Below are 16,957 nucleotides of genomic sequence, written 5' to 3' on the forward strand. Positions count from 1 at the left end.
CCTTGTTTGTCATCCCATGTGAGCACATAGACCCACCGCAGTTAATGGAGGAAGATGCCAAAGTTGACTCGGATCTCTCTTTTATGGAAGATGGAAATGGAACTGCCCTGCTTTTGTGAGCGTGTGGTGGGGTCTGTTCAAGCACGGCTGCGCTCACTAAGGTTCAGCCAGCTGTCTTGGCTTGTTCAAAAGTTTGGAACTTATCTTTTCCATGGTCCCACTCCCAATTCAAAAAAAAAAATTGGAGAAAAGATATTATGGTAAAGGGTATTGAAAGGGTATGGTCGAAACCTTGTTGGCACTTTGGTGTGGAGGTGCTTTGTTGCTGGGTTTACTTTATTTAATATATATTTATGACTGCTGCCATCCTGCAAATGAGGTTTTATCTGCAAAATTCATCAACCTATTTAATATTTAATTTGATCACATGGAGTATTGACTGATAATTTTATTTATTATACGAAACCTGCTTTAGCTGTCATGATAGTTTCATTTTAATACTACTTTTGATAGTTTTTAATGTAGCTTTAATCTTTAATCTAAAGTCGACACCTATTGACTTCTCTTTCAAATGTAAAATTGAAGGATATAAAGCTTTTTGTGCTGATGAAGTTAGCTACTTTCAAGTTAATTATAATTTTTTTCCCTTTGACAACAAAAGCATTGGGCTCAACCAAAGTAATTCTGTAATTGAAATTAAATGTGTTGGAATCTCCTTTCAGTTTGCCGCTATGAGAATCAAAACAGGTAAATTGCAGCAATATTGGATTCGAAATCAAATCAGGTTCAGATGTTTTTCAGGTTAATTTGTTCAAGAAAATTTTAGAGTTAATGTCCTGAAATGTTGTGCTTTTCCTAAATTAGAATTGGTTTGTCAAATTGGGCATATCACTGGCTTCTGAATCGATGATAAGATTTCAAAGTTCAAATGATTAATTCCCAAAAGTTCATTTTTTTTCCTATTATTATTCTGAAGATGACCACCTTAAATGCACTTGTAAAGAGACAATTTAGTTAATTCATAATGTTTTTTAAAAAATAAAAATAGTTCATGTAAAGGAATTATAAAATTCAAGTCAAACTATTTCAATAAAATACAATACCAAACCTTTCTAATACTTAAGAAAATAGTGAGTTGATCTGTCTAAAATATCTGTATTCGCCTCCAATTTATTTGTGGTGATATCTTCCTCCAATTCCCCAGGAAGTCTTGGATCAAGATGGAGACTGTCAAGACTTAAAAAAATTATCAGATCATCTCAGTTGAGGCTAAAATTATTAGGCTAATCATCAATGATTGAGTGAAAGCATATGTCCAAGATATAAATATATATATATATATATATATATTAGACAAGAACTTTTAATAAAATGTTTCAAGATACTAATCAAAATTTAATTTAATTAATTTATATAATTATTTTAAAAAAATAATATTTAATAAATTTAAATTTTAAATTTAAATACCTATAATATAATTTTTTTTTCTTTTATTTTTAGACCGTTACCTATTTTAAACAATGGGTAAATAATTATTTAGGTGACTAATAGTTTTTCGGGACCTAATTATTTCCCGAATTTCTTCTGAGAATTTATCATGTTTATCTGTAACAGATTGATCCTTTTGTCATGGTATGATAAGGTAATATTTCTAAAAGACAAGATGTAAACGAAGAAAAAATCAAAAGAATGTAACCCTCATTTTTTGATTTGTCCTTGAAAAGAAATGTGAACATGTTAAGAAAATTATTGCTAGCAGTTTTAGACAGAAACAAGATACGAATGATTTGGTTGTAGCTGCAAAATGCCAAATTGCCAATTAAAAAAAAAATGGAAATGTAGCAATATTTTCATGGGCATTTAGAGCCACCCCTCTTGGTTTTCGAAGTTATTGTAACAGGGGCGACTGGAGGAGCACATTTACATTTGAAGCAGCATTTCTGGCAGAACATACAGGGTTTTTTGTAGGCTGTTTTTTGAGCATCTGTAAGTGCAGGATCCAGGGCACTCTGCAAGCAAAATTTAACAACAATCATATCCACAGTTTTTTTTTAATAATTGAGACTGTTGGAATTAAAATTAAAAATTTCGATCATGCAACCAATCATTTCCATAATTAAAGACATGAAACTCAGTTAAGGAGTCATGACATTTCAATCTGGCAATTTTTCAATTCATTGAAAGCAAACGAAGTATTACTTAAAATAGACAGGCAACTTATAAAATGGGTCGAGAAACAAGAAATGTAACAATGAATCCAATAGATAATTATATATTTGGCAGGATTTTAGAAACATGTGTTTCAGGTTTCTTGGTGACGTGATCTCCTGATCTGGGTTACGACTAACAAGACTTCCGTGAGCTTGTTCACTACTTACTCACAAAAGTTTTTCTTTTCTTCCTTTAGCTAACTGTTGACAGTCCAATTAAGTCTCCAACCTACCATCATAGACTAATGTTATATCAAATAATAATAATAATGTTAAAATTTTCCATGATAACAAATTTATTCATTTCATGGATGGTTAAAGAATCAAATAGCTGTAATTTCATGATTGTTTTAGACAGTTTTGAGTTTATATATCCTCATGATCATTTGTTGAAATTTCATAGAGATGCATTGATTTTGAAAATCATTACTTAATATCATGGTCATGTTAGATCTATCCACAAGTTGATAGAGTTTTTTAGCTCAAATTCGGTTTGAGAGAATAATTTTTAATGAAAATTTTATTTAAATATAATTTTCATTCAAAAATATATTAAAAATATCATAATATTAATATTTGAAGAAGGATTTACTTGCATCAATATAAGTGTTATATTTTTTTATATTTAAATTTAAATTAAAATTATAATTAATTTAAATTAAAATAATATTTTTAAACTTAATCATTTGATCTAAAAATAAAAAATTAATATAACAACTACATTGATATAAATAAATCTCTTTTTTATATAAAAAAATTTTGAACATTTTAAATCTGATAAAATGAGTCAAATCAATCTTGAGCACAATCTTAAAAGTTTTAATCGATTTTGATCTAATTCGATCAAAAAAATCATATCCTAAATGTATCACCGCCGACACATAGATTGCCGGTACTGTTATTATCTTTTATCACTGTTGAAAGTTCAAAGGTTTCAACATCACTTCATTAACTAAGAATTCAACTATAATCACCGTCGCCATAAAGACACCAATGTTTTCACCCATACTACAGATACAATACAACCCTAGCTAGCTATAAAATTATGTATCCATCACTGCTCTTCACCTAACTTTGCTCGTATTTTCTTTCCATTCTCAAATCAGAAAACAAATCGCCACCGCCAGCAGCCTGCAGGAACGTACCAGTTAGACAAGTGAACCAAATTTCAACCTTGGGTTCTTATTTTGTCAATCACTATATGATCAGATTCAGTTCTAATCCTTTTTTTTTTATTAATTTTCTCAAATCCTATTGGTGAAATAATCTCTTTTAGTTTCAATATATATAACTTTTCCTTCACGTAAAGGGTGATAAATAGTTACAACTTTTCCTTTCAAGTGGATGATTAGTTGTGAAAATATCCCTTTGTTTAATGATATCAATATATTCATCCCTTTGTGATGAAAGTGCTTATACATATTCTCCTTGAAATAATTAAAATTAAAAATTTAATATTTTATTATCAAATCAGATATAACAAACGTAAACAAAATAATTATTTTCTATGTGTTTTTTGAGACTATTTTTTTCTTTTTTCACTGCAAATATCAACACTTATAATGTTGGTCCCTTTGGACACTTTTGTGTTTGTGTAGTCAATTTATGGAGCTGGTTCGTTCATGCATGGAATTTACTATCTGAAAAAGTGAAAACCTTATCTTCCTGTAGAGGTTGTTCTTTTTCTTTTTGGTTTATTTATCAAAGCTTTTTTAGATCTTTTTGTCAAACTTTTTTCAGTGGGTCTATCAGAGAGGTTGTCAAGTGGATCGATGCCAATAGATGACAAGTAATTTACAACATATTTTGTCCTATTTTAGAGTGAAATAATTATGATAAGATTTACTTAATTATATTTGAATTCACATCTTACTTTTAGATTTGAAAGTTTGAAAACTAAGGTGAAGTTAATAATATAATTGATGCAGAAAAATTTAAATTCCAAATAATTTAAATTCGAATATAATTTAATTTGATAAAATATATAAAAAATTAAAAAATTATTCGATTTAAAATCGATCAAATCTATCAATTTGTCACCTTTACATGCATGAATGGTATATTAAAATGTTCTAAAAATTTATTTAAATTAACCTTTTCACTATGCAAATTAAAGTAAAGGGATTTAACAAGTTTAAGATTGAATCCCAATATTTCTTGTTACGGTCCCAATTGCTGAAATGTTTTAAGAGAAAGAACAATGTTAGTGCCTACCTGAGTTGAAGCCATCATTATTACAAAGTAAAGGAGAACAAATATTTATTAAAAGTTTGTCTGATTTAAGTTTACTTAATTTTAAAAAAAAATTTTTTTGGGGTATGCAAAGATTTTTTATTACATATAAAAAATTTAAACATGACAAGAAAATAAAAGATTAGTGATAGTTTTGTAACAACATTTCACTTTAAAATGTCGTTAATTTCCATGTTTTCATAAAATTTGAAAGTTTTTTTTATCAAAACACCACTAAATATTCAAATAGTAGCATTTGTACTTATAAATGCCACTAAAGATAAAAATTAACGGCGTTTATCGACTAAAATACCTTAAATAATCTTTTTAAAAAAATTGGAGTGATTATTAAAGGTGTTTTTTTGCAGAAAACTTTTTAAATAATTCTCTTATAAAAAATAGATAAAAAGATTATTGAAGGCATTTGTGGTAGACAATGCCTTAAATAATCCCCTCATAAAAAATAAAGACGATTATTGAAGACATTTTTTATCAGAAACGCCTTTAATAATTCTCTTAAAAAATTGTAGATGATTATTAAAAGCGTTTTTAATCAAAAACACCTTTAATAAATCTCCTTGTCAATAAATCTGTCAAAAATAAATTAGCATTATTGGTTAGAACATATGATCACTAATTATAAGGTCGTAGATTTGATCTTTCCCTTCAATATTTTTTGAATTTTTCGACGGATTATTGAAGGTATTTTTTGTAAGAAACGCCTTCAATAATCATCAAATTCCTTTAAAAAACCTTAAAAATGCTAAAGGGATGGATCAAACCTATGACTTTATAATTAATAAATGTATGCTCTAACCAACAACACTACTCCATTTTTAGCAAATTTATTAACAAGGAGATTTATTGAAGACATTTTTCATCAAAAATAGCTTTAATAATCCTCTACAAATTTTTAAGAGAATTATTAAAAGCATTTTTGATAGAAAATACCTTTAATAATCACCTTTATTTTTTATAAGCAGATTATTCAAGATGTTTTTTGCCTAAAACGCCTTGAATAATTCTTCATAAAAATTTGGAGAAGATTATTGAAGATGTTTTTTGCTTGAAATACCTTCAATAATTCCCTTAAAAATTTATAAAGGATTATTGAAGGCGTTTTTTGTCAAAAACACCTTCAATAAATCTTCTTATTAATAAATCTATTAAAAATAGACTAGCGTTGTCGGTTAGAGTATGCAGTTGTCAACTATAAAGTCATAGCTTCGATCCCTCCCTTTAATATTTTTTACATTTTTTGAGGGATTATTGAAGGCGTTTTGGCCAAAAAATGCCTTCAATAATCTCTCAAAAAATCTTAAAAATGCTGAAGGAAAATATCAAACATATAACCTTACAGTTAACAAGCGTATGCTCTAACCGATAATGTTATTCTATTTTTGGCAGATTTATTGACAAGGAGATTTATTGAATGCGTTTTTAATAAAAAAAAAAAGTGCCTTTAATAATCCTCTATAATTTTTTAGGAGAATTATTAAAGACGTTTTTGGCAGAAATCACTTTCAATAATCGCTTTTATTTTTTATAAGCAATTTAAGTTATTTTTTGCCTGAAACACCTTTAATAATCACTCATAAAATATTGTAAGAAATTATTGAAGGTTTTTTTAACCTGAAACGCCTTCAATAATCCCTCATAAAAATGGAAGGGATTATTGAAAGCATTTTCTGTCAAAACGCCTTCAATAATCTCATCATCAAAATTTAAAGGGATTATTAAAGGCATTTTTTTACCTAAAACGCCTTCAATAATCTTCTCATAAAAATTGAAAAGAATTATTAATGACATTTTTTTACAAAAATGCCTTGAATAATCTTAAAAAAATAATTGAAAGGGATTACCAGAGGCATTTTTAGCTAAAAATGCTTTCAATAATCATACTTTCCCGCTGCTAAATTTTTCTTAAATTTCAAACCCACAAGACCTTATTTATGTTTTTCTTTCCCTTACTCATTTCTTCAATTTTTGCTCATTTTAGGTCATTTTTTTCTTATTTTCTGTCTAAGTTTCAGTCATTTTGTGACCTTCTTCTTTTTTTTCTTTCGTTTTGGTAAATTTCAAATTAGCTTTCTTGCAATTTTGGTCAAATCTTTAAACTTTCTATTTGATTTGTTAGGTTAAATCCCTAAATTTTTTGTCTAATTTATTGCATTTTTGCCGCTATTCAAGCTTTATTGGTAAGCTCCATTTCAACATTGGTAATTTTTAGTGTTTAGCCGTTCCTTTTCTTTTTTTATCAATTTATTCCATTATTACAGTTCTGAGTTTGGTTTTGTTTGGTTTGTGAGAAAAATTCAAGATAAAACAGAAAGTGAAAGAAATATGATTTTTCTCTGAAAAACTTGAAATTAAATGTTGAATTTAGTTACAAACACAAATGAAATTTTAGGTTTAGTTTTTTTTCAACAAAATATTTTTTAAATTACTAAAAAATTGTTACTTATTAACATGAATTTGTTGATTCATTCAAGATATCCTTAGAAAACCATTATGAAATAGTCTATTATGTTTTTTTTTTCATCTCATCTTGACATTTGTTTTGTTTATTTTTTCAGATCATGGTGTTTGATGAAACAACTTAATCTTGCTTAAAAGGATTCGTTGTGAATAAAAACCATCAACAACAGAAAATGGCAGTGATCAAGGTGGAAAAAATCTTTCATCAAATGATAGTATTTCAAATCTATGCAGTTATTAATTTCATTCATTTTAAATTTTTGGTTAATGTACTAAAATAATTTGAATGTTATTGTATGTATTAAGCTTTGTGTTATATCCATATTAGAACAAATTATGTATTTATAATATTCAGTTTATGAATTTGAGTTCGTTTTTATCTCTTTTAATATTTTTTATTTAATGATATAATCAATATTAAAAGAAAATTTAAAAAATATATTTAGCGGTATTTGTACCTAAAAATATCTTTAAATGGTAAAATATAACGACGCTTTCTACTATGAATATCACTAAATTTGGTGACATTTTATACTATAAATGCCTCTAAATTTATCGATATTTTTATCATAAAATACCGTTAAGTTAGTGGCATTTTTTTAAAATTATTGCTATTTTCTTTGATACAGATATAAATGACACTCTTAACGATGTTTTGATAAACGCTTTTAATCTTTTAGCGACATTTATAAACGTCGTTAAATATGAAAAAAAAAAACGTCACTAAAAATCTAATCCCTTAGTGAAATTTTATTTGGTTGAATACAATATTCAAATTATTAATTGGATATTTATAAACGTCGTTAAATATGAAAAAAAAAAAAAAAAACTTCACTAAAAGTTTAATCCCTTAATGAAATTTTATTTGGTTGAATACAATATTCAAATTATTAATTGGACAACCACTACAATTACTATTAGTCTTTTATATTGCCATTTTATTCTTTGCATTAATTAATTAATTAATTATACAATTGAAGAAAATTCAAAACTTATCCGATTCATTTCTTGAACGAGAATACATATCCTTATTGAATTAAATACTCAAATGCGATAAATGAATTTAAAATTTTATAAAAGTATAAAAAAATCTGGGCTTATTAAACTTGAAAAATAACCTTTTTTTTGCCCTGCAAACCAAGTAACAGATATAAAAATCTAATATAAGACGAAAAACATTATCAGTCAAACTGGAAATTTAAACTAACGTATTAAACTAATGAAGGGACATGGTTTCTGCTCACCACTTTATGGTGAAATGCAGCAGTTTACGGCATCCAATGAAAACATGCCCTCCCTGAGAGGGTAACCGTCACTGTATTTAAGCATGGTAGGCTAGGCTGAGGATGGGGATGCCTTTTTTTTTTACAGGATGTCATTGTCTAAGAGAGTAAAGTCCATTGAATGCTACAACACAACTTGGGCACAGCTGAAATAATTATTGGGTCAGGATCTTCTTATAATTGGACCTCGGATACTCTGTTCAACTCATAAAACAGCAAGCCTTTAATATATATCATGAAAAATGGTTAATTAACTATATAATTCAAACCAAGGCTTAAAACAGTCCGATTCTAGTCTCAATTTTTTAAAATTAAAAAAAAATAATTTGTTTGATAAGTTTAAGGTAAATTCGAGTCTATGATTCTGCTTCTCAGTTCTCAAAATGACAAAAGAAATGCCAAGAAGAAAGTAGCCCACTCGACAAGAAGAAGAGGAAGAAAGTGTGAAGTTTGTCTTATAACATGGCATTTCTTTTTACGTTTCCTAGCTTTTGTACATTTACTTCTTTAATAATTTCTAGCTCCCTTCCAACTCAGCTTGGGTTTGGCCTTTGGGTTCTTTTGATTTTGACCCATGATTTTGAAGCCTGTAAATTAATTAGTGTTAGATTAAATAAAATATATTATTATGGTTTTAGGGTTACGTTCACAACAATCTACATTTGGGCCTGAAATTTATTTTTTTTCAAAGTAATTTGATAAATTTAAATGGGATTTGGGGGAGATTAGCTTAATATGGCCTGTGGAGTGTGGGGCATTCCCTTGAAATGGGCTACAGCTTTCTGGCCCAAACCAATTAGGACTCCCATTTCTTTTATTGTTAGTCCAAGTGTAACCTCACCTAAGAAGTCCCAACATTGAATAGTGAGATAACAAAAATACATTTCAAAATAAAAGAAAATGCTTTTATGGTTGTGTTAAAATTTAACTATCAATTAAACAACAAGAAGAATAATTTCAATTTTTTAGTATAAAAGAGATCGAAATAAAAAAATGAATTTTAAATTTATAAAATGTTATTTTTAAAAAATGATTATATAAATTAATTAAATTAAACTTTAAATTCAAAATTTGTTAATTTAAACTTTGTTATTCTTTTTGCATTGAAATGAGAATTGAGATTAAATGAGGGTAAGAATAGCAAAGACTTACATTTGTTTGTATAATTTTCAATTAATGGATAAAATGAAAAAATAAGGATTAAAAAGTGTGGACCATTAATGAAAGATCAAAATTAAATGCCAAATACTTATAATTTACTAACTTTGGATCATGAAAAACAATACAAAGAAGACTAATACTAAATGTTGTGCACAAAATTAGTTAGCTGTTGAATTTCAAGACTTTTCAATTCAAGTTAAAAATAACAATAATGATAAAGAACTAAGTAAAGATTTTTTGATTAAATATGGCAAACAAAAGAAAGAAATGATTTTAGATCAAAGCTACCAGTAAAATATTTTCACTTGCATAAAAACAAAGCATTCTGTCTTGGGAACTGGGGATTAACCAAAAGTTTCAAAGGTCAAAGAAGCAACAAGGCACCAACTCAGCCAATTACTAATTCATTGCATGTTACTATGTTTTTATGCTTTAATTATCTGATTTCCAGCTATTCAACACCAAATAGCAAATCAGTTGTTCAGTTCTAGTCTTCTTCTTTAAATGTGTCTGCAATTTATTACCGCATTGAGAACACCACCACCTAACACTCTGATCCACACTCTCTCACCTCCCTCGACTCACTATTTCAATTGTTTTCTCTTCTGTCTCTGGTCTTGCTCTGCATCTTTGACCTTCTCTTTCCTTGATAAAACTTCCATCTCCTCAAAATTTTAGCATTTTGTTGTACTTTGGTTGCAACTTCCCAAGCCAAAAAAGATCAAGATTCTCACTTTTAGCAAGCCTTTTTCCCGGTTTGTTTCCTTCTTTACTTGTTGCTAAGCATTATCTTTTCATTTCTTACTTTTCAGTTCTTGGTGTGGAAAATTTAGGGTCTTTTTCATGATGTTTTCTGGTGCATTTCAGCTTGTTTCACTTAATTTTGTTTCTGATTATCCAAAAAATGCACATGGGTTTTGAAGTTCATTAGCTGCTTAAATTAGTTTAAAGAAGCATCTTTTTACTGCTTCTTTCAATGTGCTTTTGTAAGTATCCCATTGCTTGACAAAAAATTAGTTGAATTCTCTCCTAGTGTTACATCAAGATGCAAACTTTGGATGCTATGTCGATGGGTATTCTTCTGCTTCATTCAAGCGTTGCAATTTGCTGTAGAAGTTCTCGATAGTTGAGTTCTAGTTGGTCCCATTCTGATATATTCACTGAGATTTGTCGGGGGTAGGGGACTTTGATCGAAGGAATGCAGAGACTCAATTTAGTACTTTTGTTGTTTCTGGTAGCAACTGCATTAGCACAACCTGAATTTGAAGCACTCTTAGAGCTCAAGAAAGGCATTGAAAAAGACCCTTCTGGTAAAGTTCTTGCTTCGTGGGACTCTAAGTCCTTGGCATCAGATGGGTGCCCCAAGAATTGGTTTGGAGTCACCTGTAATGATGGTCATGTGACTTCAATCACTCTAAATGATTTGGGTTTGGTTGGAAACTTCAGTTTCCCTGTCATTGTTGGTCTTAAAATGCTTCAGAATTTATCTATTTCAAGTAACCAGTTGACAGGAACCATCTCAAACATTGGCTTTATTCTGTCTATTGAGTTTTTGGACCTCTCAAGTAATGCCTTTCATGGGGCTATACCATCAGGTATTGTCAATTTAAAAAATTTAGTACTTCTGAATCTTTCTTCAAATAATTTTGAAGGCACATTTCCCTCTGCTTTTAGCAATCTTAAGAGGTTGAAATATTTAGATTTGGGATCTAATGGCTTTTCTGGGGATATCATGAATCTTCTGTCCCAATTGGAAAGTGTGGTGCATGTGGACTTGAGCAGCAATCAGTTATCTGGTTCACCGGACTTGGGACTTGGAAGCTCCAGTTTTGTTTCTTCAATTCAATACTTAAATGTAAGCCGGAATTTGTTGGTTGGAGAGCTATTTGCTCATGATGGAATGCCATATTTTGACAGTTTAGAAGTTTTTGATGCTAGTAACAATCAGTTAGTGGGAACTATTCCTTCTTTCAATTTTATAGTCTCTTTGAGGATTCTTCGACTTGGAAACAACCAGTTGTCCGGATCACTACCAGCAGCTCTTTTGCAAGAGACCTCAATGATCTTGTCAGATCTGGATCTTAGCCATAATCAACTTGAAGGTATTCCCCTTTAACAGCCTAATGTAACTTCTATGTCATGTTAGTTTACTTTCTCTTTTTCGTAACTTTGGCGAGCAATTGTGTATGTCAATGTATATTGCGCCACTCATTCCTAGGTTGGGTTATATATAAATTTGACTCTGCCTAGTAATTAAGTTATGTGGTTTGGTAATGCATTGCAATGACATTCTCCAAAGCGTCACATTCTGCGTTTGTACTTATAGCATTGGCTCTTTTGACAATATAAGATGCTTCCTGCTCTTCCAGAATTTGGAAAATAATTGTACACTTAATATCTTTAACTAAATGGGGCTAGAAAATGAATTTTGTTTCTGGCTTGCGAAACTGGAAAAGAAGATTGTCTTGGATCATGAGATTGATGATCAAACTAACATGGTAGGTATGCAACATGAGAAAAGGTATATATATGTTCTAAAGATAAGAAATTAGAATAAGTGTCTGAAAATATTAGTATCATACCTTAACCTTCAATGTAGTTTAAGCATATTTCTTTTTCTACCTAATAGTTTAAAATATGCTCAGCAATCTTGTCTGTTTACTTTTTTCATTGTTTCCCTTAAGAATTACACTCCACCAAAATTAATTCACATGTGTGGTAGTTTTAGTTACTAGGTCCTGTCTATCTATTTAGGATGTGCAGTTTAAAGTTAATTCTACAAGGTTTCATATGCCAATTAATTTTAGTCAGTGGTTGTTAAATCTTTTTTTTTTTTTTGGAACTGTGGAAGATCTTACTGTCCCACTATATTATATTTTGAAAAACTCTTTTGTATAATTTTTTTTCATCATGAAAATTTCTGCATCCATGGCAGGGCCAGTGGGAAGTATAACCTCAGCAACTCTAAAGATGCTCAACATATCATCAAACAAACTCTCAGGGTCCTTGCCTTTTAAGATAGGGCACTGCGCCATCATAGACCTCAGTAACAACATGCTCTCAGGGGACTTGTCCAGAATCCAGGGTTGGGGAAATTATGTTGAAGTTATTGAATTGAGTTCAAACTCACTGACTGGGACCTTGCCAAACCAAACTTCTCAATTTTTAAGGCTGGCTACATTTAAGGTTTCAAACAACTCATTAAAGGGTGTTCTCCCAGCAATTTTAGGTACATACCCAGAATTAAAGTTGATCGATCTTAGCCTCAACCATCTCAATGGATCCCTCCTTCCAAGCTTCTTCATGTCAACGACATTGACTGATCTCAACCTCTCAGGCAATAACTTTACTGGTTCAATACCTCTTCAGGACATGAAAAACATGCCTTCAGTAAGTTCTGCTGAAAATTTGAGCCTGGTGACTCTTGATCTGTCTTATAACTCATTAAGTGGCCGATTGCCCCAGGAAATTGCTAAGTTCCATAACTTGGAGTTTCTTAACCTATCCAATAACAAACTTGAGGGCAGCATACCCGATAGCCTTCCTGATGAACTGAAAGGACTCAATGTGTCTTTTAATAATTTCTCTGGTACTATACCTGACAACTTGAGGAGGTTTCCTGATTCAGCATTCCATCCAGGAAACACCTTCTTGAAAGTTGGTTCTTTTCCATTGTCACCAAAAGGTTCTTCGGACTTGAATTTGAATGAGCATAGGTCTCAGATGAAACCTGTTACCAGAATTGCCTTAATTGTAGGCTTGGTTGGTGGTGGTGCTATAATAGCTCTTGTGTGTCTAATGTTTTATTATAGGACCAACTGGAAGGAAACTAGGAGTGACAGTTCGAAAAGAAATGGGGGAAAAGAAACTCTACATGAAGGGGAGTATTCCCTTTCACAAACATCAGCACCTTACAGAAGTAAGGATTCATCATCATCTTCATTTAGTTTCCGTCAAGAGCTTTTGTCATCATCCAAAAAAGGTTCTACGTATGATCATGGAAACAGTTCATTAGTTTTAAATGACCCTAAATATTTTGGTCACCCTGAGTCCAGGAGAAAAGATGAAGGATTGGCTTCACCCAGTTCTCTCTTGTCATCTTCAAATGCGTCTCCATATAAAAACCAATTTCCATTTGAGAGTCCCGGTGCACTAAAGGTTCATTCTCCTGATAAACTAGCTGGGGATCTGCATCTCTTTGATGGTTCTCTGGCATTTACTGCAGAAGAACTTTCACGTGCTCTGGCTGAAGTTATTGGAAGGAGTTGCCATGGAATATTGTATAAAGCTACACTTGACTCCGGTAATGTATTGGCTATCAAATGGTTGAAGGAAGGGATAGCGAAAGGTAAAAAGGAATTTGCAAGGGAACTAAAGAAACTTGGGTACATCAAACACCCAAACTTAGTTTCTCTTCAGGGTTATTATTGGGGTCCAAAGGAGCATGAGAAGTTGATCATATCAAATTACATAAATGCACAATGTTTGGCCTTCTATCTTCAAGGTAAGATTCTGTTTTCTGTGTGATTATAGGCTTTTTTGGTCATTTGTGATTGTAGGCTTGCAAACTAGAAATTAATGGCCAATACAGAAGCCATTAATCTCAAATTCATTCCACTTTTCTCATGGATAATTGTTTTGTCTCATTGAGCCTTATTTGATGAAGGCAAAAGTGATATCTCCTGTTTTAATCTTTTAAACTGTGGTGAGGTGAATATGCATTGAGCTTGGGTTTCACTACTAACTTTGTTTCTTCTGCAGAGAAGGAGCCAAGAAAATTGCCTCCCTTGTCTCTGGATGAACGGCTTAGGGTTGCTATAGATGTGGCTCGATGTCTGAACTACCTACATAACGAGAGAGCAATACCCCATGGCAACCTCAAGTCGACAAACATTTTATTAGAAACTCCTAATTTGACTGCACGCCTCACTGATTACAGTCTCCATCGGATACTAACACCAGCTGGCACAGCTGAACAAGTCCTGAATGCAGGTGCTCTCGGCTATCGCCCCCCTGAGTTTGCTAGCTCAAGTAAACCGTGCCCATCATTAAAAAGTGATGTGTACGCCTTTGGGGTCGTATTGATGAAGCTCCTGACAGGAAAAAGTTCGGGAGAGATTGTTTCAGGGAGCAAAGGTGTGGTTGATCTAACTGATTGGGTAAGGTTATTAGCAGCAGAAAACCGTGCTGGTGACTGCTTTGATCCGATGATATTGGAAAGGGATAATGGGGAGCACACGCATAGAACACTTGATGCCATGCTACAGGTGGCTCTGAGATGCATCCTGCCCGCACAAGAGAGACCCGACATAAAATCAGTTTATGAAGATCTCTTAGTGAGTGTTACAGAAAGGTAAATAAAAGGGGTTCTAAATGTGTACTTTAACACTAACCCCCATTTATTTGTTCTTTACTTTCATAATTTGGACTTAGTGTCTCAAATTGTTTTCTCCAGTTGTCAACTTCTAACACTGGGTTCAAAATTGGTACTGTAAATATCAATTCGATAGGGTTAGTAGGAAAGTAAGGAAGGAATAAAGTTCATTGTAGATGGTGGGTTAATCATTCTCTTTTAGCCATTGTCTAGAAATGTAACTTTAGATATAGATTCATTGACTCATTTTATGTATTTCATCTCGTCTTTCCTGATGTACTCATATTGAATTAATATTCAACATTTCAAATGAACAAAGAATCTGACCCCCCAAATATAAAGATAATGTTATGATTAAATTGAACATGTCCATATTGAAGATGGGCATGCTTCCATGCTTGGTATACTTGAATCAGACAATGAACAATTGGGAGACAATAAGAAGCCCTTGAGTACCAATGTACCATGTCGGTGGAAATTTGTACTTCAGTAATGAGAAACAGTGTGCAGGCACCTGATTAACTTGAGAAATACTACCATCAATTGTTATCCGCATCAGATCATTGAGATGTTTCTCATCTCTTACATTGTGAAAGTACTTTTAGCAGATGGATTTACTTTGGGTTTGACCTAATTTTACTTGGGATGCAAAGAAACAATTGGCAATGGAAATTTCACCCTTCACAATTTCAAGGGCAGAAGAACATAGAGTTCTTGGAGCTGCCTTTCTACCACCCTTCTCTTTTAACTTCCTAACCAGGTTCATCGGGTTAAAATGGTAGGCTTAATTTGGTTATTCTGGCAGCAATTTGATTTCTTTCAAGGGTTTAGTTGGGGACCACTGGACTATGGACTGTCAACTTTGAATATGTTTAGGGAATTTTGGTTAGTGGGCCATATTGCTTTAAGCTTTTCACTTTCCAAGAGGCGAACCTTAGCGGGTAAGTAGTCCTCAGTGTTCAAATCAAAGGCCCATAAATGGTTTTCAATCAGCCGATGACTGCGTGTATAATTACAGATGGTTTCAAATATTAAATGGGTGCAAGAGAATTCACTCTTAAATTGATCGAAAAAAATATTAAATTTAGGCAAAATTTGAAGAAATTTCCGGTCACATTACTATTCAAATTCTGAAAGCTTTGCATTTTACAGTAATTCCTTTATTCTTTTTATACATAAGATATCATAATTTGAAAATAAAAAAATAATAGATATTAAGTTTTGAATTCTATTCTATTAAATATTATTTTTTTAAATGATTATATAAATCAATTAAATTAAGTTTTGAATTCAAATAATAATACCTTAACTAATGAAGTTTATTGAATTGTTCATGCCAAAAATAAGCATAAACTATTTTTCTTGTAATTGTATATAGCTTTCATTCAATTTCAAAAAGCTGTAAAAATATTTTCAAGAAAAAGAAAAAAAAATAAATGAAACGGTCCAAACTACACAATATACGTACACATTATCATTTCTATATAGTTTGCTTTCTTCTCCTCCCAGCATCACAATAGACACACCCAAATGTATATCCCACGCGTGTCGATCCAAAACAAAGTTTAAAATCTCATGTTTAATTTATTACCGACAAATAGAAATTGTTTTGCAATAAAATAGTGCTAAATTGTCCATTTTCTTTACAAGATTTCATCTTGTTAAGCAGGGAAAAAATTATATGAAATAATTACGTTATATTAATATAATTTATTTTATTATATTATATAATTATATTATTTAAAAATTATTTATTTATTATAAAATAATAATTAATTTATTAAAATAAATATTTATTATTTAATATTGTATATGATGTATAATAAATAATTAATTTTTTTATAATATAATTACGTGACAAAATTTAAATAAAAAATATACACTAATATGACATAATTATTTTATATAATTTTTTCTAGTGAAAGAAAAGAGAGAGGAAGGTGCAAATAAGGTAGAGTAGAGAGTTAAAGACTGAAGTTGCCGAGTGATTGCTTACGAACGCGGTTCCTACAAGTTAGAAATAAAATAAGTGGTCCCTTCCAGGAACTAATTTGGAAATATATTTGTAAACGGCGACTTAGTAGCTATTGGTTTTGAGGAATTTAAAGATATTAATTGTTAGGGTTTTCTATGTGCCAAACTAATAAATGATAAATTGTCAAATCTACCCTTTCATCAGTAAAAAAAAAAAAAAAAAACAAAGGGAAGGGTTAAGCAAA

The 16,957-nt window shown here is 30.9% G+C and overlaps 1 protein-coding gene across 1 annotated transcript; it reads left to right on the forward strand.

Annotated features, from left to right (window-relative positions):
- The first annotated feature begins 9,894 nt into the window (after nucleotides 1-9,894).
- On the forward strand, nucleotides 9,895-15,070 carry LOC111286667 (Leucine-rich repeat protein kinase family protein). Its single transcript, XM_022876769.2, has 4 exons — nucleotides 9,895-10,119; nucleotides 10,398-11,466; nucleotides 12,300-13,868; nucleotides 14,126-15,070. Exons 2-4 carry the CDS (start codon nucleotides 10,563-10,565, stop codon nucleotides 14,719-14,721), a joined length of 3,069 nt encoding a protein of 1,022 aa, XP_022732504.2. The 5' UTR covers nucleotides 9,895-10,119; nucleotides 10,398-10,562; the 3' UTR covers nucleotides 14,722-15,070.
- Nucleotides 15,071-16,957: the final 1,887 nt, after the last annotated feature.

This window comes from Durio zibethinus, chromosome 6 (genome assembly GCF_047325235.1).
Source record: "Durio zibethinus cultivar Kanyao isolate XHJ-2024 chromosome 6, ASM4732523v1, whole genome shotgun sequence".
NCBI lineage: Eukaryota > Viridiplantae > Streptophyta > Magnoliopsida > Malvales > Malvaceae > Durio > Durio zibethinus.